Here is a 23,161-nt window from a genome sequence, read left to right on the forward strand (position 1 = left end):
TAGGCTCCAGATCGTCTGTACAGGTTCTCAATCATCCAGGTCAGGCAAGATTCAAAAAATCAAAGCTGAAACAAGGACACCAGAAGCTGCTTGGATTGTTTCAGCTTGCTTTTAGGACAGGTCCCAAAATCCAAATTTAAGTCTTGAAGAAAAGAGCATCCTCAGCAGGGTCCTCATAAGAATGGAAACACAAGAACACACACACACACCCTCTCGCTCTCTGACCGTATAGTTTAGATATGTTTTCCTGCTGTGCAGCAACAAGTTTATACAACCATTTTCATCCCTGTTTCTACTTAAGCTTTGGATCCAGTCCGCCTTTTCCAGCCCATTTTCTAACCTGCCAGTTTCCAAGCCCCAGCAATGCAGAGCGGTGCGGTCGGGGAGCAAGAAACCTGGAGGTCCGGGAGGACTGGGGAAGACCAGATGGAAAAGAGACACGATCAATACGTGTGGTAAAGGCAGCGAGTCCAGGTAAGAGATCATATGAAAGTAGTTAGGACCAACTTAATATACAACCCTGTGAATGGAAGTGAGTGGCACCAGCAGATCAGAGAAAGATTGATTCACCAAGTGAAAATGAGAGCACAGAAAGCCTTTTGAAATTACTTTATTTTGTAAGAAAAGCTTGAAAGTATAAGCCAGTACACACACAGTCTCATTGAGAAAACTAGATGGTCATCATTATCATCATCATCGCTAGAATTATTATCATTGTTGTGACTTCGCCCCTGACTAGTAATGTAGCACCATGATTGGAAAACTGTACAAAAGTAAGTACAATGACAAAAAGGAGTCATTTTCAGATCTTGAATTTATTTTCATTTGAGAGTGATTCAAGGTATAAAAAAAAAAAAAACAATCAAGTTTCAAGAATACATAACCCCTTTTCCCATTCACTGTCCCCACATATATATAAAATTAAGGCCACTTTCAAAACTGTATGTCACTGTCCAGCAGGACCTTTTAATGACAATGTACAAAAAAACATTCTTTACAAGGAGGACAACAACAATAATAGTAATAGCCATAATAGTAATGACAACATCATTTATAATAATAATAATCAACACTAAAGACACTGATATAAAAAAAAAGGAAAAGACAGTTGTATTTAATGCTTACTCTGACACATCTTTATATCTCATGCTTCATAAGGTCGTAATGTAATGTTCTGTTTCCCTTTTATGGTCGTTTCTGGCTCTGACATGTTGATTACGGGAAGATTTAGGAAAACACAATGACTACGTCGCTGTGGTTTCCCAAGTGTTTGAGTTTATGTGTGTGCAACTTAACAAGTGGGGGGAGGGGGGGTGACGGCAAATGATCAAAAACACTGTGTGCTTATGCAGAGAAACATGCTGGAATGGCCATCAGGAAGATGCTAGTTTGAAGTGGAAATTCACAAGGACACAAACACTGACCACGGGCAAAAACTAAAAATAAGACATTGAAAAAGGCTAAAACAAACAGCAATGAGCTGGCGTCAGTAACCGCGAGAGGAGAGGCAGAAGCCGAATGGAGAGAAAAAGAAGAAAAATGGAAGGATCGAGTGGTTGAGAGATAGAGTAAAAGGAATCTGTCAGTGGTAAGAATATTTTTTTTTCCTTCTGCTCTTTCTCCTGTTTTTATCTCTCCTGCTCCGTCAACTGTGTTGGACATTTCTTTCAATTTCTCTCCTTTTCTTTCCCCCTCTCTCTCCCCCGTCTCCCCTCCCTTCATGCTCCATCTACACCTTGTCCAGTAGAGACCGCTGGCAGTAGAGGAGTCGGCGTGGGGTACCGTACCGACGGAAGAACACCAAGGCCGCCAGTGTCGCGATCACACACACTAACAGGAACAGCGGCACAACCACTGCTGCTGCTCCGCTGCCAGAACCTGTCTCAATGATGGTCACATCAATATCCTCCTCCACCTCCGTCTCCCTGTCTCTCTCTCTATCTCTCTCTCTCTCTCTCTCTCTTTCTCTTTCTCTTTCTCTGTCCCTCTCTCTATCTCTATTTCTGTCCTCATCCTCACGCCTCTTGTCCTTCTCCCTCTCCTTGTCTTTTTCCCTCTCCTTGTCCTTGTCGTGTCCGCCTCCGCCTCTTCCTCCGTCTGTCTTGGGGTCTTCGTTGGGGCAGCCCATCCAGTCACGAAGGGCTGATTTTGGGTATCCGGGCTCCACGCGCATCATTTGGTTGTTGAACTTCCAGTACTTGTTGGCTTTGTAGAAGTAGGTGTACGCTGAAGGGTGGGAGGAAGAAATGTGAGGAACAATTCTAAACATGAAAAACTCAGTTTGCACTGATGTTAAAATAATCTAGGTAATATATTATACCACCACCCCTACCTTGGTCTTTGCTCATGAAGGCTGCCTTGATGTTGTCAGGCACGCCCTGCCACACACTAATAGATTTTGGATAGCCATCGTCAACTGCTCGAGATTCTTCATTAAAACGGTAATACCTGAGCAGAGAATGATAAGATAAAGGTTAAAACAGCTCTGAATAATGTTCCTCTCGACATGCACTTTAAATATTAAGACATGAGACTTGACTTGCCCTTACAGACTTGACTTGAGATTTGTTTAGACAGAGTTGAGATTTGACTTTAACATGCCTTGCATGACCAATCCAAGTTAATTTAAAACATGACCTGGACCTTAAAGACAAAATACTAGACTTGTGTTGGATAATCTGAGAGTTGACTTGGCCTTGACAAAAAGACCACAAAAAGGTTTCAAGACTTGATTTGATATTTTGACACACTTGAGACTTGGTTTAAATAATCTTGACAGATCAGGCTTGGATTTTTCACAAATCAGATAAAACTTGACTTTTCTTCGGCTTAAAGGATTTGAGACTTGATAGTCTTGAGCTTACTTACTGGACTTGAGACTTGTTATCAACTTTTCTATTAGACAAAATATTCCTTTAAGATATACTATAAGCAAAAATACTTGACTACAAATTCAAAATTGCATTGTCTAGAATGACTTGAAAAATCAACTGGACTGGAAGAAAAACACCTGATGTGAGATTCAACATGGTGTGTTGTAAAATGGGACTTGAGCTGAGCTGAGATGTTTGACTTGCAAATTATCCTACAAATAGACTTGACTTCAGCTTGAAACTTGACCTAGACCTTTGGTCTTGCCTGTAGGGAAGACCTCGGACCTGGCTTAGACCTTTCCTATAAGATGAAATGCTTGACAAGAACTTTTCATTGTCTAGAACAGCTTGACAAATCATATGAACTTTTCCTAAAAGACAAGCTTTGTCTTGGACTTGTGAAAAAAAAATGACTCCAAGGACTTAAATCTTGAGTATTGTTCTGACAGGATTTAGACTTGACTTTGACATTTCTTAAATGTCTTGCTCCTGACCCCAAAAACATACAAACTCCTCTGAGTCAGCGAGTGTGTTTTTGCTGAACTAAATTATCGGGAAACCACAAGCTCAGCGTTGTTTATTCTGAAATATGGAAGGTGGAGTACCGTAAACTCTTCTAAGAGCCGGGCTAGGACTGAAAAGACAAGGATTCCTTTTCTCTGGGATTCATTGGGGTTATGGTGATACAGACAGAAGCAAGATGACTTACTGGTTTCCTCTGAAGAAATAGGTCTGTCCAGTGGGGGTGTAGTAGAGAGCAGCATCGAGACGATCTTTGGGAAGACCAGTGCCCATTTCTTTAAGATTCTTAGGGTAACCAGATTCCAAAATAGATTCAGTGAACACCCAATACCTGTTTTCTGCAGAGAGATGAAGGTAGAGACAGACAACATATGAGAGAGATGGAAGATATTGCTTGTTCAACAGTATAAAAAAAACATATGTTTTTTTATCCCATTATTCGAAGCTCTGCTTACCTTTAAAGAATGCAAATTTACCATCTTCCCTTTCAAAAGCAGCATTAATGTGAGTGGGCATCCCCCTCCAAAAGTGACCGATTGGCATGGGGTAGCCATCCAACACGCGGTTGTTACGCACTCTCCAGAACCATTTATCCTAAAAGTAGAAACATAAAGAGATTCACTAATAGTTTATGAGACAAACCCAAAGTGTAGTCAAGACTCCAGCTGGGTCAGGCGGGTTTACCTTGAACACGAACATTTCTCCTCTGAAGATGCCGATGGTGTCAAAGTGTCCATCACAAATGTTGGGGCCAAAACGAGGTACGTCTGGTGGTGAATCTGGGGGTTCGGGGTCGTGGTAAGGTGGTTGCTGTGTAGGAGTGTTAAATCCTGACCCTAAAGGAACATAGACACTGTTAAACGTTTTCTTTGAAATTCAAATTTTTAGTATATACATCTTTAGTGTATAACTATTGCTCTATTTGCTCTAAACATCTGATGGAAATAAATGTAAGCAGGAACGGAGATGGAACTGATGAAGGACCAGTGTGTAGGATATAGAGACGTGTAGCTGTGAGGATACCCCTTCCCTTTCCACCCGTGGGAGAGAACCTACAGTGGTCACATATTCAAGCTTTTTAACATAAAATCGTGAAAGGCTCGGCTACAGTGACAGTGATTCGGTCTGTTGGGCTACCGGGGAAACATAGCAGAGCAACATGGCAGACTCTGTGGAAGAAAACCCACTTCCTATGTATAAATGAAGGTCTCGTTCTAAGCTAGCAAAGACACAACTATTCGTGGTTACAGTTAATTATACTGTAATGAAAGCATAAATATGATTATTATTTTCCTCATCCTACACGCTAGACCTTTAATAGTCAACAATATAATGACTCAGACGCACCATAGAGTTGCTGTATGCCTTTGCGGTCATCATCAGGAAGTTGGAAGTTCTCAGTGTCCATCCACTGATAAAAGGGAGCCATGATTGCTGAGGGGTCGCTGGAGTGCTCAAGACCAAGAGCATGGCCCAGCTCATGGACCGCAACAAGGAAAATATCATTACCTGAAAGAGTGTCAACACCAAAACAAAGTTTAACAACTCCTTCAAATAAATGAGTGTAAGTGCTTCTGCTGATGACACAATGCGTTATACAGAAAAATTAGGAAAATGTGCTGTTTCCTCATTTTAAAGTGACTCATAAGCATGCGATTACATGACAAATCAGTAGATCAAAAATAAACATCATCTGTGGGTCATGTGGAGATGTGACCCAAACAGCTGACACTGCCAAAACGTGTCTGCTCCATTCCAAAAATAAATGCTTTTAGGCATTCATAGCTTCAAACATGCTCACGCAAGACTGGGCCTGTTGCTGCCCATGTTTAGCTGGTGACAGCAAAATAAAAAGTACTGACTCCCAACATGCCAAGTAACTCCCAACACTTAAAGCTTTTATGCGTCATTAGCTTTCAGGGAATTACTCAAGAAAATAATACCCTAATTAATCATAAATCACCTAATAGATTCTGGTTTCCGATCGTCCACGGCTCAGCTGCATCAAAGTGGGTATCCCCACCGATGCCATTTCCAGGGAAGTAGGCATGCGCCAGGAATCCCCCTTCACCATCAAACGGGCTACTGTCACCATGGAAACCCTCTGCGAAGAAGAGCATGATGTCGGCAAACTCCTCCACCTTGTCCCGTATGTAGCTGTAGGGAATTTCGCGGAAACGAAGCGGGGTGACGCTCTCCCACACCTTGAAGGCCTTCCTGATGGCCTCATGGGTCTCGTACTCACCCACCTTTGGGGTGTAGTTCTGTATACTAAAGATATAGTTGAAAAAGGTAAGACAGGAATTAGTGTCTCTTTGTAGAAAATACAGTAAATACATAAATCACAGTGGTCTTATTCCACCATGCTCCATTGACCTGGAGCTTTTCTGACTTACGAGAAAGTGATATCTTTCTTGGGCCACTTCAGGCCCTGGGTGGCATAGCGCTTCCTCCTCAGGTTGCTCTTTAGCTCAGCACCAAACTTATCCGGCACGCCACAGCGCGGCCGCTTCATAGCCCTGAAAGACAAAACGCAATCTCCACTCAAAACAAGGTCTCATGTTGTTCCTCCAGTCCTTCCAAGTCTAGCTGCTCCTCTCCTGAACATAGAATAATACTGTTTGCTGGGACTCACTGGACGGTGTTGTCGTCAAAGGTGCCAGTGACGGTTAGGCCATAGAAACTCTGCATGGCCGCTATGGCTGAGGTGACGGAATGAGGGGAACGAAGGGCATGAGTCCTCAAGTCCCCTGGGGGTAGGTAACCATACTGTTGTAGCCATGACTGCAGAGAGGAGCAAAAAAAGAAAACCAAGGAAATTAGTACAGAGGGAAAAAAATAGAAAGAAAACCACTTTTCATGTGACCTGATTTTTATTGTTGAACCAGGGCACCTATCTGGTAGAATGATGGATATCATTTACAAGGACTACAAGTTCAGGATGTTTTATGTGATTGCAGCAAAAACACATTCCGTGCTGACAGCAAACATAAGCTCTTAAATAACTCCTTTCAGTGTTTTGGTATCTCATATCCAGCAGGAGCAACATCAGTTATAAGCACCTGGCATGTCTCCATGTCATGACTAAACGTGAAAGCTATTCAACACTGGACGCTCCAGTGAGTGTGTGCGCGGTAGATGATTGAAACTAAGTTTGGTTTGAAAGAACACGGCCAAACCAGAGTCAACATAAGCTTCAAATAAGGACAGGTCAGACAGTTTCACCAGTTTCAACCGAAACCCTGTGACACGGAAACTGGATGGAAATCCCCCTCAGGGAGTTAAAGATTAATTTCTTTTTCTACACTGAAGTTATTGGATGTAAGTGGAAGCTAACCCTTAGGAGTAGATATGATGGAGTTCTTCCATGCTCTAGCTATGCTTGACCTTACGTTCCCCCCTGGAAACCCATTTCACTGCAGTGCTAGTTTGACATCTGGGCCCATGCCAGCAGCCTTGCTCCACACCTTTCCCACATAGCTTCTCCTGAACTCCTTCCCTTTCAAACTAAAGCCCAAAAATAACAGTGAAGCTATTGTGAGCGCAGTGAAAACCGAGACCACTTTGATACTCTGCTGCACACGGTCACATTGTAAGTTTGTCATGCACTTTCAGGACATGTTTTACAGTTTGGACACACTGATGAAGGCCACTAATTTAGTGGGGATTTGGCCTCGATCTGACAAGGCTTAGTATTGGTTTCAGATGGTTTGGATTCAAGAATATAGGCATATAAGATAGTGTGTGTGTGTGTGTTGAAGGGGATTGAGAGAGAGAGAGAGAGAGAGAGAGAGAGAGAGAGAGAGAGAGAAGAAAAGGATAGGGAGTGTCCCAGGGTGAGACTCAGGGCTTGGGCAACCTCAGCCGATGTCTCCAGTTGAGTTGCAGCGTCAGTCAGTAATTTAACTGGGAATTTCTTCCTAGTCGCATCCAAACCTCAAAGTCAAACTCTTCCCCCCACGTTCATGTCTCTGTCTTCGTCTCTTCACTCCACCCCTTCTCGTCTCCCTCATCCCTCTCTTGTGGAAAACCAAGAGACTTGAGGGCAAATACTGGCGAACAACCACACCCTGAGCCACTCAATTATTGCTGTAATGCCTATCTGCTGCTAATAATTGCTAAACACAATCAAGGCAACACAATTTTAACTGCCTTGTTTCAGCATTTTTCCACTGGCAATGTGGTGCTTTAGAGTCTGTATGTTTTTATTATAGTTGTATAATATAATGTCCCTGATGCTCATCCGCTTTGGCTGAGTTGCTGTTGAGGCCACCAAAGGTCTAATCTCTCCTTCTCTGTCTGTCCTGGAGAGACACGGAGGTCTCAGTGTTTAGACTTCACCCCTGAATGAGCCCTTTCTGGTTCTGACTCACCCATGGAGCTGCAGTGGACGCATAAAGAGTCACTGTTTGCCACTGTTACAGCCCAGCCGCGTGAGAGGGAAAAAGAGGAGCACAAGGAGGGAAAGATGAAGGTAAGATGGATTTAGAGGCTGTAATTAAGAGTCGTAAAGAGGTTGCAGTTTGTTCTAATAAATGAATAAAGGTTTAGTCAAGTGCACTCTTGAGCGCTCAAAAACTAGTTCATACATCCTCGATCGTAGATTTTCAGGCCTCATTTGGCTGAACTTTGAAACCTTGTTCTTCTCGCCCCCTGTTTTCTTTTCTACAAAATCCCAATTTTTCTCTCGGCTCGGTCAAAAGACTGCTGTTGAATGACACAGAACACTTGTTTTAACTTTAATGTTCCCACACCTCATTCCCGGGTCCCTCAGGTGACTTGACAAAGTCTTATTCACCGACTATTTTTGACCACACTTACTGTAAGGGCTGGGATGCTAAAGCTCCAGCAGGAAGAGGAAGTGGTCACGATTTACAGCGGCGTGGGAGCTGACAGTCCAACCGTATACAGTGGTTAGAACTAGAGCAGTGTTTTCCAGCCTTTTTTGACGGTTGCTCACACGGTTGGGAATGAGTGATGAAAAACACTTTAACCTGATGCATGCAGGCATTTCAAAGCAAAGCTACTTTTAGGAAGACAAAACCAGGATTTTGAGGTAGCTCTCCCTCAAGTGGGGTGATGTGAGTTTCTTGTTTAATGGAATACATACAAGAGTCAAACAATGGTTGCTATGGGTGTCACTAGGCAGAGCGCTCGTTATTGCATAGGATGAGAGAAAGAGAAGAAGGGATAGTCAGTTGTTCCGTTTGGTGAAGCCCAGTGGAAAGAAACTCTGGTCAACAGCCATGGGAGTCCAACTGAGGCATGCTGGGTATACAGCACACACACGCATAGCTACTCATTATCCATCCCCTCACTCTGCCCTGAAAGCTGCACCATTCTGTCAGATGTCATAAACATATGAAATTACGATTCCCACTTCGCCTGCAATAGCTTGTTATTGGCTGCTGGCGCCTTATTGCGTGTGTTGGGGTTAGCACAATCACTGCGACATCATAACAAACCTTTTCAAATCTTTCCTGCTGTACGAACATACGCCTGACGCTTATGGTGTCGCTTTAGGATTTACGACCTCCCCGAAACCCTCCGGGCCAGCAGCTCCTCTGCACACATGCAGAAACCTCTTTCGGTGTGTGTGATCCCCCAGCTGCTGTCTATTAAAACAACCCCTTCTCAGCCAACAGTAATAAGACCCAGTGACACAAGAGTGGAAAAACACAGGTTTTTGCCAATATCATCTGAGCATTGAGGGGATTTCAAGAAACTCTTGATGGCATCATTTTGAAAAAATGGAAAATAAAAGCTTCTCCAAAATTTGGCTCATTGCCTGCTACCTTAATGAACAGGAAATGAGGCAATGACTTTGGATAAGACCTTATTTCCTATGACACTTCCTATCTTTCTTCAAGGAAGCTGCCTTTAGCCCCCGCACTGATGACCATAACAATGGCATAGTCTATAAACTACACACTCTTCCTTCCTCTACATGACAAACCCGACTTGTCCAAGACAGGACGAGTGTAAAGTTACCAGTTTAACTGAGTTATCAATGCTTTATTCTCTTTGGGAGCAAAAGGAATGACACAGAGAGGGGATGTCTGCATGACAACAGTGATTTACATCCTGTCCCATTTAGCTGGATAATTGCTTCATTTTCCTTGTTTTTCACAGATTGCATCACTCCGTTGCCACAATGCCACCCTTTCTAGTCGGCAACAGCCTCCTCGCTGTCTTCTCGGCCTCGCTTTCATCATCGCATTTCATGACCATCTATCTTCCTTTGTAGTGAATGACCTCAGATTGTTGCAATTTCTGTGCGCTCGTGCGCAGAAACAGATCTGTGCCCAAATGGAAGAAGAGTGTGTGTGTGTGTACTTGTACAAAAACGACCGCTGTGACCAATTGGGAGTTTTTGGAACATTTAGAGTTAGGACAGTTTTTCACACCCCTTCAATTCACCCTCAGGATTAAGTTTAGTTTAAATTTATTAAGGTTTGAGTAAGAGTTAGACACTTAGCTGTGTTGGTTAAAGTTTGGATAACCTAAATGCATACCCCACAACTCTAGCCATACAAACGTGTGTGTGTGTTAGAGGCTACAGGTAGTTGCTGACACACCAGGGTGTTTTACCAAGAAAGCTGCCCACTCCATGTCTTACGCAAACCACAGGAAATGTGTGTGTCTGCACAACTTCCAGCTGTTTATCTCACCGGAGCAGACCCACTGATCAGACCACCGTCGAATATATACTACTACTACTACACATTTTGACCACAACGTATATTAATTTACAGTACCACTACATCCAATATAGACATGTTGATCATGCTCAGGTCATTGGGTTACACAAAATTGAGTGTTACCATCGTGACGAAATGGAAGATATAAAAAGTTAATCCCTGATAACTTTTGAAAACACGTTTTAGATGACTCATCTTACTTGCCAAACAAAAAAGAAGTTGGACTGATTGCTACATCTGGCCAACGTGTTCAGTCTCATCCAAGTTATGCTCTCCAATGAAAAGTTGCACAGCATTATTTACTATGAATGATATTAATTATAAGAGGCCGTCAGAGCACTGCGTTCTAAATAAAATTGTTCTTTTTGATATAGAAATTTAAATCATGTAATTCCTTGTCCAAATGACTATTGTTTAGTTGGACTTTGCCACACTTAGGGGTCATGCCAGTAGTTTAAAAATGAAGATACTTTAGAAAATCTCTGCACTGTGTAGCAATTAACCTGTGGACTGATTGTTGAAATGCGCTGTAGGTGATTAATCCTAACAGATAGTGGCTTAGCTACAAGCCTGTCTATATCAATATTACTGATCAAAATAAACAAGACTATAATTTTGATTTTATTGTCATCTAGAGTTAGTTTGTGTATAAAATGTGTTCCTAATTGTGGTAGTGAGCGAAACCCTGTTTACATTTTCCAAAATGCGCTTGAAAATCTAATGTAGGTCAATGGAGTAACTCAACTCCATTTTCTTCCACTGGCACAGCTGGGGTTTTAATTCCACAGGCCACAAGCAGGATGCAGTGATCAGAGAGACGCTCGGCGCCACTGTATGAATTCACAGTTCTTTGATTTTACGTGCGTATGCATTACACAAAACCTTACTCTCTCTCACACACACACACATGCCATACTTAGTAATGACACCCAAGGAAGCAGGTGTGTAGGGATATCTTAACAAAAGGGACTTCCTGCAAAATCAACACAGAACTTCCTAACTCTGCTCTGGCTGTGGGAATGGAGGGCGGCTGATAATGCAGACAAATTCCAACTGAACAATACAGAAAAGAATAACCAGATGTGACAGAACAGATGAGAATGATGATCTGTGACAGATCTTAAAGTTAGTAGCTATGGAAGATGTTGGAAGTCTTCAGAGTTTAATCTGTGGGGTTTTTTTCCACAGCTGAGATGCTGTAGAGCCTCTCAGTTGGTAAAGCCCAGCTCCCCCTTAGTCCGCTCCTCAGACATAACTCGGGCCAGATGTCAACAATTACATTTCCCCATCCCTCTGAATATTACTGTACCCACAACTCTCAACCCCTCCGTCCGATCCCACAAAAATTGCCTCTGTCTCTGCCCCAACCACAATACAAGCTCATGCATTTCTCCTCGCTCACTTTTTCTCTTTCTCTCCCAGCTTTTGTCCTCTCAGCATTTCTCAGTGTTTTCACGAGCGCTATCATCATTATGGGCTGCTTCCTCTAACCCAGGGTCAAAGCCCTTCCCATATCCCTGCGCCAGAAACAGTCAGCTGCAGAAATTCCCCATGAGGATGCCGACTCCTAACAAAGGCAGGAACAAACGTTCCAAACAGTTCCATGAAATCAAAGGTTGTTTTTTTGCTGTTAAATAAGAAAATATACACAGCTTTAGTATTTAACCAGTTTGTCTTTCTTTGATCTAGATGAATTTATCCATTGTGAATGCTCTACTCTGGATTTATTTATCTAGCTTTATTCTGCTAATGTGGATTGATTTATCTGGCTATATTGGTAAAGCCTAGATTTATTTATCCTGTTTTATTCCTCTTTTTCAGATTACTTGTCCTGTGTTTATGCATCTACCCTGGATTTATTTATCTAGCTTTATTCTCCAAATATGGATTGATTTATCTGGCTATGTTAGTCAAGCCTAGATTTATTTATCCTGTTTGCATTCTTCCCTTGTATTTATAATGTTTTTACACATCTACCATGTATTTATTTATCAAGAGTTATTTTTTTCTTATCTTATCTGAGTTCATTCTAAATATCCTTTTCTTCATCTGGATTCAGTCTCTCACCTCTGGGTTGATTTGTCGCTCCGTCGCTCCATGCGCGCTCACCTCCCACACCACCGCCAGCAGCAGCAGACGGACACACGACTTCATCTCTGGTCCCATCATCTGATTCAACTCCCAAAAAATGTCACAAAAACGGGCAGATGTCCCTTAAAACAGTTCGCACGGTCTTCTTTTTTTTTCTTTTTGTCAAAACATTATATGCGGATGAAAATATCCCATGCGCGAAGATCGGGCGCAAGCGAGATAAACTTGGCGCAAAGCAATCTAAAAGTGGCTTTCTTCACCTTATTACTCGAGTCACTTAAATGATGAGACGCATTTGACCGTTCTGTGCATTCTTCTGGCGTTTTTGGTGAATTATAAACTAAGATGTCGTGACGTTGCTGGAAGCAGGAAGTCTGAGAAGGGGCTCTGGAGCTGCAAGACGTGCGCCCAAGTTCTGCTTGCGCTTTGCTCCAGATGTTTTCAGCCGAGTTTGTTTTCACCAAGCAGTCTTAACTCCTCCTGTCCTCTCTTCCCTATCCCGCAGTCGGCTTATTGTGATCCCCTCTTCTCTTCCCCTCTCTCCCCTTTGCAGACGTGGTAGCTTGATACTCCCCGGAGACCTTCAGCTGGAAAGCCGAGGGTTGTAAACCACCCCCCCTCCTGCATCAGCCCGCCCCTCTGCCATGGAGGGCTGGAATCAACTTAGTGACCCTGGCATTGGATTTGGCACGGTTAGTTCGCCCTCACCATGGAGAACCGCAGTGATCAAAAGCTACTTTAGTGTGACTTATCATTAGTCTGCTCCAATTACGACAATCATTTATGAAGTTAGATGTTCAAACAACCAAACAAAAAACACATTAAAGCCTCACTGCAAGCTCAAAATAATAACCAACTATTGTTATCATATTATTATTTCCTTTAAACAAGAGGACACTTCACAGGTTATTTTTTCCATAACGCATATTCTTAATGGCTAATGCACAACTAGTATGAATCAAACTGTAGGTTACACAGCCTCCCTGTTTAAAAAGAGCACATTGCGCCCTCTAATGCGCACATATGCACATACATATAATCAAGAACTTCAGTCTGACACTCTGTTCCCTTGCATGCTTTTTTTCTTTGTGCTTGTTGTGTTCTTTACTTTTTTAAAAGAGTGTTGAGAGTGTTTTTTCTTTTTTTTGGTGGGAAACATACTCTTAGAAAGAATCTAAAATTAAAATTGATTCTGTAGTGGTGCTTCAAGGGCCAACAACAAGATTCCTGCATTCCACCTTCAAAAACCTGTTCTAAGATTTCTACCCAATTAGAGCCACATGTTGCATCTGCTTCACAATTTCAGAAACTCCAGATTCTTACCGTTTATGAGCTCAATATTTCTCAAGTAGGTGTTTTTGTTTCGAAATGACATTCAGGCAAAGGGAATATTCCTGACCAACACAAGACTCACTCTTTAGCAAATTCACAGGTTGAAGTCATGGAAATATTACAAAAGAACTGCACTGTTGTAGCTGCCTTTCCTTGTGTGCTTGTCCATATACATTATACATGTGTCATGGTGATACGTTTTATTTTATTTGCCTCAGGACACAGTCCAGGTGTATAGGCTAGATGTGCACTTTGCTTTACTCTGGTACTATTAAGTCAGCAACAGGTTTTATGTTGTTATATAGAATTTTTAATATCATTAAGGTGGAGGAGACTTCAAATTAGTCTTTCTTTAAATAAACTGTAGACTGCCATATACACCCTCTGTATATATGTCATTTGACACAATATGTTAATTGTGCTTATTTTTGCATGGTAGATTTCATAAAACATTTGGTAGCTGTCCCATGTTACTTAGTAAGGGTTAAGTCTCACACAAACAGGTCTGTGAGTACATTATCACAGAAAGTAATTGTTAATTTTTGAAGACCTGAGACACAAGCTTCCTGTAAATTACCTGTAAATTACCTGATGGCTTCCTCCACCCTACTCATCTCGTTCTCTTGGTGGATATGACACTAAAGAGTGGAACTTGACTTGGCAACTTGACTTGATAATAACATTTATAAACCATGCTGTGTGTGAAAATAATAAGTGTGACCACCTGCTACAGCATTTTACTGTGTGAAAAGCTCTTGAACAAGGCTGAGCAAGACTTTTTTCTAAATTGATTTTTAATATGATGATATTGAAAGTACAGCTTACAACAAATAGACACAGACGTCTGATATATATACTGTATATACATACAAACTTAAAAGATTTAGTGACTTTAGTAAATGAAAATATGTTACACAGACTACTTTTGGACCAAACAACAATTATAATACTCACAAAGCTTAAGGGCAAAGGTCACATTAAAAATGATCATGTCCTCACTGGTCTCACAAACACTACATGTGTGCTTCTGGTTTGACAGGACAACATAGTAAACCACAGTGACATGAGCAAGTAGCTTTCAGTAACACAAGATGGAGGCAGAAGAATTAATATCTCTCCCAGTAAAACATTCATATTATTGACCTTGTTAGCGCTCACAAAGCAACATTTAGTTCAGTGGAAAGAATCTCCTAGAAATGAAACTATAGGTTGCAGCGTTTCCCAAAATAATTTCTTTTGGTTAACTGGAATTTCCTTTGGTTCCAGTGCGATGAGATTTGGTACGTGGCACAACAGTACCAAAATTGTTACAAAATGGCATAACATTAGATAAAAATAGCAACTAAATGAGAAGCTGATTAAATCATATTTGTTCCAGTGTGGAAAAAGCTACCCATCTGGGCCTGGTGGTAAATTCAAACACTTTGAATTATTTGGCCCGGGTCTGGTATGAAACAGATACGACAAGGATACTTTTACCTCAGGTCCAAACAGAATTTGATTTTTTGTTAGGATCTGCTGCATTCTGTTAGAAACGTCAAAAGTATGATCACTTTTTAAGTGTTTAGTAACTTCTTGAATATTTTTTAAACTTTATTTGTACAATAGCTGTTTCTCTTATAACATGACAAGACCAAGCTGACTGACTCACAACGTTCACATACGAACATATTACTCCAACTATCAAAATGACAGGCTATCTGAAATGTGTTAAAGAAGTAGTACAATGCAAATCTTCATACATTTCCACCAAGAGGTACACAATGATTGAAATCACCAGAGAATTGTCTAGCCAGTCATAGTGACTTAACTCATGACCCTTCACTTGACTCTTCCCCAGCTTCATCGGAAGCTCTTGGATCCACTTGCGGTCGTACAGGTACTGGCTCATTTTCTCCTTGGCCTACAGAGGTTGGGTCATCAGCTGGCTCAGTACTGGTGTTGAGGAAGGCTTGGTACTGGTTCCAGAAGCCCGCTGAGCTCCTGGTGGCTGGAATGTTTGAGGAAGTCAAAGATGTAGAAGAAGAAAGTTGGTCAGTGGAGGAACGACTGCTACGTGCCGGTGGACGGGATGTTTTGGTTACCACGCCATGGTGCTTCATGTGTCCCTAGAAATGAAAGTCATTAAAACATTTTCTGTGTGATCATCATCCTAATAGGTGAGTGTGCATTACATAGTACATCAATGGATTGTTTAGTTCAACATAGGACCTGAGCATGCAGCATTTATTTTCTTCTAACCAATATTCCATCATAAAAATGGTCTTTATATTGATTGCTATTGCTGAGATATGTATACTGTGCTATTAAAGCTTTTTTATTTATTTATTTTTTTACCAACCTTTAGTCCACTGCGACTGGCATATTCCTTTCCACACTCAGCACAGCTATAGGTCTTCTTCTCAGGACGAGACATCGGAGATGGGAGGGTTGGAGCGAGGCTGATAGGGACAGAAGCATCCACAGCTTCACTTTGAGCTAATCCACTGATGTTAATGCCTTCCCCCTGGTCTTCTCTCCCACATGAACCAAAATGCAAGCTCTGGCGTGTCTCTCTTACAAAAGTGGTTGCTCTCTGTGATCCACCTCTTACTTCAGCATCTATAGTGTCTGTAGTCTCCAGTGTAGGGTCTTCGTCAGGCACAGTTACTTGGTCTTGCTTTGGTGTTACAAGTGGGGGAGACTGATTTTTATCTTCTTCCATAGGTTCCGGTGACTGGGGCCTTGGAGAAATGGAGTCTGATTCCAAGGTTACCATTGCATTATCAGAAACATTGCTAGAGGTGGTACTGGGACAGGTGTATGTACAGGATGCACCAAGAGCAGGTGGGCTTTGTAAGTCTTCAAGGTTCGATTTAGATCTAGGGAAGACATCAGAGGAGGAAGCTGCCTCCTCTGCTTCACAGTCCACCATCACAGCAGTAGGTGACACTGGGGTTTTGGTAATATCGGCAGGAAGTGGTGAAGGAATAGATTTAGGAAGGTGGAAATCAACCGCTTCTTGCTGTTGATCTTGGTTGTCTTCACCAGCTGTGGAAGGTTGATCTGTCTGCTGTGAGGCTGGCAATGGAACACTGACACATAGGACAGGAGGGTCTGCACTGCCTGGTGGGGGAGTTTCTGTGGTAGGATTCATGAAGGGATCAGGGCTAAGATCAGAGGGTGGGATGTGGTCTGGGCTGGAGGATGCAGACTTACTGGGATTTTTAGTGAACTCAACTGATTTCATACTGCCAGAGGCAGAGACTGTGTCACTTGAAGGAGCCTGAAATTGTGAACTTGGAGCTGGACCAGCTGGAGGTGGTGTTTTATTCGAGGCAGCATTTGGATGAGTGGACTTGGGATGAAATTGTGACAAAGGTTTGGAATTAGATTCAGCTGGCATCTCATGTACTGAGTCCTCTGTGCCATCTGGGGGCAACTGTCCACCAAGGTGCATACGGATGTGGTGCTGAAGCACTAGGGCATTAGTGAACTTACGCTGGCACAGTGGACAAGAATTCTGGGCACGTGCATTGGGTGGTCGGGCATGATGGGTTGCTAAATGTGACCGCAGGCTCCCTTTGGTAGAGAAGGAACGTCCACATATCTTACATGGAAAAGGACGTTCTCCAAGGTGGGTGGCCTGGTGCAGCCGCAGTGCTCTGGGACAGCTTAGAACCCGTAGACACACTCCACACTGATTGGTTGTCAGACTACTAGCTGGACCTGTGATCAGCGATGGTAGCATGCCCCCTGCCATGGCATTTGCTCCATTGGCACTCATGCCTAGGGCAGCAACCATCTCTCGGGTGAAATTTGAAACAGAGGTGGTGACAAGACTTGAAGATGGCTGCGATGCCATAACGTATGTAGTAGAAGTGCCGGAATTTGTGAAACGACTGTTGGCGTTATTTGCTGAAGAGGTAGTGGTACTACTAGATATAATATCCAGCATGGAAGTGGAAGCAGAGGAAGAAGTCCATGGAGAAGCAGAACAGGTAGGGGCCTTCTCTAGCTTCTCCACCAGCCTCTGCAACTTAGAGGTTTCAGATGTAGGAGTAGGGGTAGCTATGGAGGAAGGCAGGGATGATGGAATGCTGGTGGATGGACCTGGAACTTTCGGAAAGGAAGAGAAAGGGAACGATAGCTGGGAATGGCTAGAAGAAGCAAGCTGGTGGGAGCCTGGAGTAGTGGGTAGTGAGGTGCGTAGCAAGCCCAAGGCTGGATGGTTGTACAGAGATGAATGTGGAGCTGGAGTAGAGGAAGAAGTAGAAGATGCAGATGGGAAAAGAAGCTTAGGTAGGTTTGCAAGCTGGGAGTAAGCTGCAGGAGAAAGCATTGGGGCATGGGGGGGAGTGTTTTCATCAAAGTGCTGCTGCTGCTTAGCACCTTTAAATAACCCTGTAATGGAGGAAGACGAAGACAAGGAAGGATTTGAAAGGAGGGAGGTAGCCAAAGAAGTGGAGGATGAAGTGGAAGAGGATGAGTTGGATGAGCCAGAGGCAATAGAGGCTGCAGCAGCTACAGCTGCAGCCCTGTTTAACTGCAGGAGAGAGTGAGAAATCAGAGCCAGATCCACACTGGGAGGTAGAGGTAGGGTGGAGGGGGTAGAGCCTCCAGAGCCCCCCAGAGAAAGTCCAGTACTGATTCCACTGACCTCCAAATTATCCCCACATGTTTCATCCTCTCCCCTGCTTTTTCTCTTCTTCTGTGCAATACTTATGCCAGTATTGCTGCTCCCACTGCTCATGGTCTGTCCCACATCTGACCCTCCAGCGGCCCCTAATGCTACCCCAAACAAAGATGGTGGCAGTAGTGAAAGGGAGAGCTCTGGATTTTGTTCACGATGTCGTAGGAAGTGCACCTTGAGGTTGCCTCGTGTGGTGAAGCGACTGAGGCACACTGGACACTGGTAAGGTCGTTCTCCTGTGTGTGAGCGGAGATGAATCTGCAGAGCAGAATCACTGCTGAACATTTTTCCACAAAAGCGACAACCATGCTGGAGACGGACACTAGCATTGGAACCAGAAGCAGAAGAAGAGTCTCCTCCTCCAGAAACAGACTGCACTGCATGTTGCGAGTTTGGGACAATAGATACTGATGTGGGAATGGGTGAGTGTAGGAAGGACAGACCACTGTGTCCACTCACTGAAGTGGTGTTTGTTGATTTCTCATGAAGATAGCGATTGGGTAGAGCTAAAGACAGGGCCAGTGGATAGGTGGAGGAAGCCATGGAGATAGCATTGGTAGAAGAGGTGGACGGAGCTGAGGATTGAGAACTCACCCTCAGATAACCATGAGTCCCTGCAGTCCCTCCTGTCCCTTCCATCTGTGGTTTGTGAGGCTGTAAGATTTGAGACAAGGAGCTACATGACTGCATGGGTTTGCTGGTTGCCTGAGAGGGGAGAAGGGAGGAGAAACACGCCAGAAGAGGAGCCACAGAGGTGGAGGTCTGAGGTTCAGTTGTCTGGGTTACTGGGCTGGATGCCCGTTTGCTACCTTCTAAGCAGAGCTGAGGCAGGGGAGGAAGGAGATGCTGGGAGGGTGTCTCTATGCTATAGGAGGCTCCTCCAAGGCGTAGCACCTGTCTACAGATCTCCTCTGTTATCTGCATCTGATGGATCTGCCTTTGCTGCAGCACCCGGAGCTCCTCCAAGATCAGGGCAATGCTCAGCTGGGTCCTTGAAGGTGCAGCTGAGGCAGATGTCACTCCTGGGCTTGGGGTGGGAGTAACAGGACTTGGCGGGCCCTCAGGCACACGACTGGGGCTTCCAGGGTGTGGTGGAGGACACAAGGAGGCAGAGGATGATGAGGAAGAGGAAGATGTGGTGGTAGTGGCAGACAGGCCCAACTTGGGAGAAGCCATTTGTGCGTTTCGGGAAGGGTGATTGACGGCACTTGCAAAAGAAGCGGAACTGCAATCTGACAGTCGAAGGGCAGGCGGATGTTTTGTTTGGGGAGAGAGAGAAGAGTAAGGGAAGTCTGGAGAGATGGGGGGCTGTAGGTCTTTGAGGGGCTGCTGTGAGGGCTGTCTGAGTGAACACGGCGGTGATGGACCCTCAGCAGTTGGAGAGGGGGTCTGAGAGCCCTTGAAAGATGAACGGAGAGCAGGGGGCAGCTGGGGCCTTTGAGGAGAAGAAGATGGAGAGCACAAGGGAGAATCCGCAACAGATGGAAAGGAGTTTGACTTCACTGCCAAGTTGTCCTCTGGGGAAACTGAAAGAAAAAATATCTAAATTTAATTCTAAATTAAATTTTGTAATTAAAATGGTACAACTTATCTGCCATGCACCTTATTGTGCCATTGGCACTACTGTCCATGCACATCTCAACAAGCTGCTACTACTGCCGCTGTTGTACATAGGTTGACTTTATATATTTTATATTTGTTTATTTCAAGGTGAGATAGATAGACTTTTCAATGATTTCGTTTGTCCTGAAAATATAGAGAATTAACAATAGAAATCATTGACATACTGTACATGTGGTTAATGAATAACGACTGAAAAAACTAGTGAAGGATGTTTTGAGGTGCCTAAAGCATTCAGTTGTCTAAGAGGTGACATTTGGTGGTTTAATTACCACCTCCTTATCATTCACCTATACTGGTTTAGCCCTTTGTCCTGTCCATCTTTGTCAACTGCGGACTCTTAACCACTGACTCACACATGCTTGCACAAAGACACAAACACACTCACAGATTCCACTGGTCTGCAAGAATACACTGCTCACCCGTAGAGGAGCTTACCTTGTTTCCAGGGCAACACACACAAGACAATAGATTTTACCTCACACCCCCAATAAAAAAGAAGCCACATCCTAAGACACTCTTCCATTCCTGTCTCTTTCTCTTCCTTTCTTCCTCCATTCAGCCTGTCTTTCTTTCATCTCCTATAGAGCCCTTCCCCCAGTAGCCCAACAGGGTGCTAAGGGTTACCTCCTGATTGGGTACTGGACACTGTGCTGGATGCCTGATTGGCTGGCAGACTTGACCTTAAACACACTGGGGTCACATTCCTGATACGGTTTAGGGGCAGGCAGAGGAAGAGAGGTGATATGTAACGAAAACAAACAAGCCATTCAATGCAGTGGACAGACATGATGACTCACAGACCGCCGACAAGCAAACTTAGTCCAGGAAAGCTATAAACGTGAAAACGCACATAACTTACCTGTCAATGTGCAACACAGAGGCAGAAAAAAAAGCTGCTGAGGCACTATTCTTATTCACACATAAACACACAGAAAACATACTTGGTTGAAAGCTACAGTATTATGACACACTGTGGTCCCTATTCCTGTAACTGGAGTGGACAGACAGACACAAGTACACACAGCTGTGTGTATGCACACACACACGCCCTCACACACACACACACACTTCTTCATGGGTATGTTCATGCTTCATTGGCTACCAACAAAGCTGAAAAGGGACAATGGGGTCTAATGCTGTTGCAGTTAGAACACCTTTTACAGTGCCTCACTAAGTTTCCTTTTACTAGACCTTCTCATGATCGTGTCTTTGCTTCTACCAGACCAGTCTCTTACTTAACATATAACACATTTTCAAATTCCCCATGCATTAGTTTTCTGAGATACAGTATCTGTGTGGATTTACTATATATCTCTAAATTCTGGGTGGTCCTTTGTCTTTGAACTTGGCCCGTGAGAGGGGAGTGAAGATAATTGGGTTTTATGGGGGAAAGGAAGCAGCTTATAGCTGCAACCACACAGAATGAATTAGAGACTCTGTACTTTAATAATTCCGGCAAGCCTGTATTTTTTGCATTCAAGTATAACATGCACTTAAATATAGTTTACCATTCAATGCAAACTACATAGGTTGAAATGAATGGTTAATGAAATTAAAAGATTACATGTTTATCAGCAATATTAAACAAGACATGAAAATAATGTTCACCAAACACCAAAACAAGGTGGACAAGTCGTTTTTGTTCACAATCACTAACACCTGTTTAAGTCCCATGTTACAATGGTACAGATGATATACCATAATAATAATAATAATGCATGTTGAGAAAATATGAATTTTCTAGAGAATGACCAATGTTCTTTTGTTGCATGTGTCTCACCATGCTCAAGTATCCGACAGGCACCGAGGGTCAGGCTCATAAGCTGCTGGGGTCGTTTCTGTTTCCGACGGGACATGCTTCTGCAGGATGGGACCAGCGGAGGGATGCATTGGCCAACACAAAACTTTTATCCTGTCTCCCTGCACGCTGAAAAAAGTAGGTATCTAAATTACTGAGACGTAAAAAAAAACAAAATAACACAAGTGTAACTAAAGTGTAATTCCCCAAAATGTGATTCTGGATGATCCGGGTCGATTAGGCTTGATAAAATGGCTCCATGTTGGTGGCATTGTGGGGGAAAAAAAAAACACAACTCAAGAGCCCAAGAGGCATGTGTGACAGTTTCTCTCAACAAGAGTCCCTTTTCTCAAAACTCACCGTTGTCCCTCCTTCTCTTTTCTGCACACACACAACACACACACACACCACACACAGCTCACTTGTTCATCCACTACTTTACATTCAAATGGCGACTGAACACCCCCTCTTTTGAGCCAAGAGTCCACTGCCTCTCTTTAGAATAAGCCCGCATACATAGATGCTCAAATTCATCACACTGTAGACCTTCCATGGCTTTCTGTTTATTGATATAAACTAAAAATCTAAACCCAGAGGGAACAGAGGGAAACGGTACGCGCAGGTGAGCCAGTAGGAAGCCAATAAATCTGGTTTGTTAATATTAAATCAAACATACTGTATCACAGGGCACGCTGACACACACACACATTTCTAAGGTGCGGGGGATACGTGTGTATTCCCTCCACCTCCCAAAAACAGGCTCCCAGGAGCTCCCAGTAAAACAGAGCGCCTGAAATGAGGTGGAATTTGTAACAATGGCGCTGAGGGAGCACAGCTGAGTGAACATCACCCTCTCAGCGCCTCTCCAACACATAAGGCCACTGACTGGAGGCACAATGCTCCCTTTTCACCCTCATCCTGACTACTTACCACGTGGAGCTAGGTAGTGAAAGAAAGACACAGCCTGAGTGAGGAGAAAAATAATTTTTCACCCGGGCCCTGTGACAGCCTCCTCCACCACCTCCTTTCTGTCTCTCTGGGACTTGGACAGAATGACAAAATAGGTTTGAATGATTGCACAGAGGTTACAAACCAGTAGGCTAATGAAATCAGGTGATAGGCTATTATGAGTCTGAATTATCAGGTATCCTTTGTCACCCAGTGGTAGTCATCGCTTCATTTAATAGTCTATAATAATCAGTTCAACACCAGACTTAGCGTTTTTGGGCCTAAGGACTCGTATCTGTGCAAATCAATGAGTGATCTCTGAACATTATAAGCACGAAAAGGGAAATCATTAGCCTGTAAAACCCGTGCGTCATCGCGTATCCTAATCGATAATATTTTGTCAAAGAGAAAGAAGTGATAACTCTCATAGTTGTCAAACAGTCAAAACGGAGAATAAACGCTCCTTTCGAGGCAGAACAACATCGTGGCGACAAAGCGTTCGTATTTTTTGTTCGTGCCATCTTGCCAGTTTGATCGCGTACGACGGCTGGAGGCATTTTTACACCGATGTTCAGAAACCAGCGCAAAAGAAAAAAAAAAA

General features: G+C 43.4%; 2 protein-coding genes across 3 annotated transcripts; both read right to left on the reverse strand.

Moving 5' to 3' along the window:
* Window positions 1–594: 594 nt before the first annotated feature.
* mmp14b (matrix metallopeptidase 14b (membrane-inserted)) lies at window positions 595–12,764 on the reverse strand. Its single transcript, XM_084547022.1, is given in 12 exon segments — window positions 595–1,927; window positions 1,930–1,962; window positions 1,964–2,226; window positions 2,333–2,448; window positions 3,583–3,733; window positions 3,851–3,989; window positions 4,080–4,231; window positions 4,743–4,904; window positions 5,359–5,666; window positions 5,792–5,914; window positions 6,031–6,179; window positions 12,164–12,764. Coding segments are annotated over 12 exon segments (1,896 nt in total). The 5' UTR covers window positions 12,266–12,764; the 3' UTR covers window positions 595–1,729.
* Window positions 12,765–14,358: 1,594 nt separating this feature from the next.
* Window positions 14,359–21,855, reverse strand: sall2 (spalt-like transcription factor 2). 2 transcript variants are annotated; one of them, XM_084547011.1, is made up of 3 exons: window positions 21,595–21,855; window positions 15,861–19,708; window positions 14,359–15,627 (listed from the first exon to the last, which is right to left on the reverse strand). In XM_084547011.1, exons 1-3 carry the CDS (start codon window positions 21,668–21,670, stop codon window positions 15,331–15,333), a joined length of 4,221 nt encoding a protein of 1,406 aa, XP_084403137.1. In that variant the 5' UTR covers window positions 21,671–21,855; the 3' UTR covers window positions 14,359–15,330. The 2 variants fall into 2 exon arrangements, with proteins under 2 accessions (XP_084403137.1, XP_084403138.1); XM_084547012.1 differs by lacking the exon at window positions 21,595–21,855 and having other exon boundaries at window positions 14,359–15,509; window positions 15,861–19,429.
* Between the last annotated feature and the right edge of the window lie 1,306 nt (window positions 21,856–23,161).

The sequence above is a fragment of the Chelon labrosus genome, assembly GCF_963514085.1.
Source record: "Chelon labrosus genome assembly, chromosome: 6".
Classification (NCBI taxonomy): Eukaryota; Metazoa; Chordata; class Actinopteri; order Mugiliformes; family Mugilidae; genus Chelon; species Chelon labrosus.

Excerpts from the sequence above, each read along its gene's own strand:
- sall2 (XM_084547011.1), bottom strand. The coding sequence starts at position 21,670 with ATGTCCCGTCGGAAACAGAAACGACCCCAGCAGCTTATGAGCCTGACC. Across the intron at positions 19,709-21,594 it reads CTGTCGGATACTTGAGCATG|AGGACAACTTGGCAGTGAAG; the intron begins GTGAGACACATG and ends CAGTTTCCCCAG. Across the intron at positions 15,628-15,860 it reads CCAGTCGCAGTGGACTAAAG|GGACACATGAAGCACCATGG; the intron begins GTTGGTAAAAAA and ends TTTCATTTCTAG.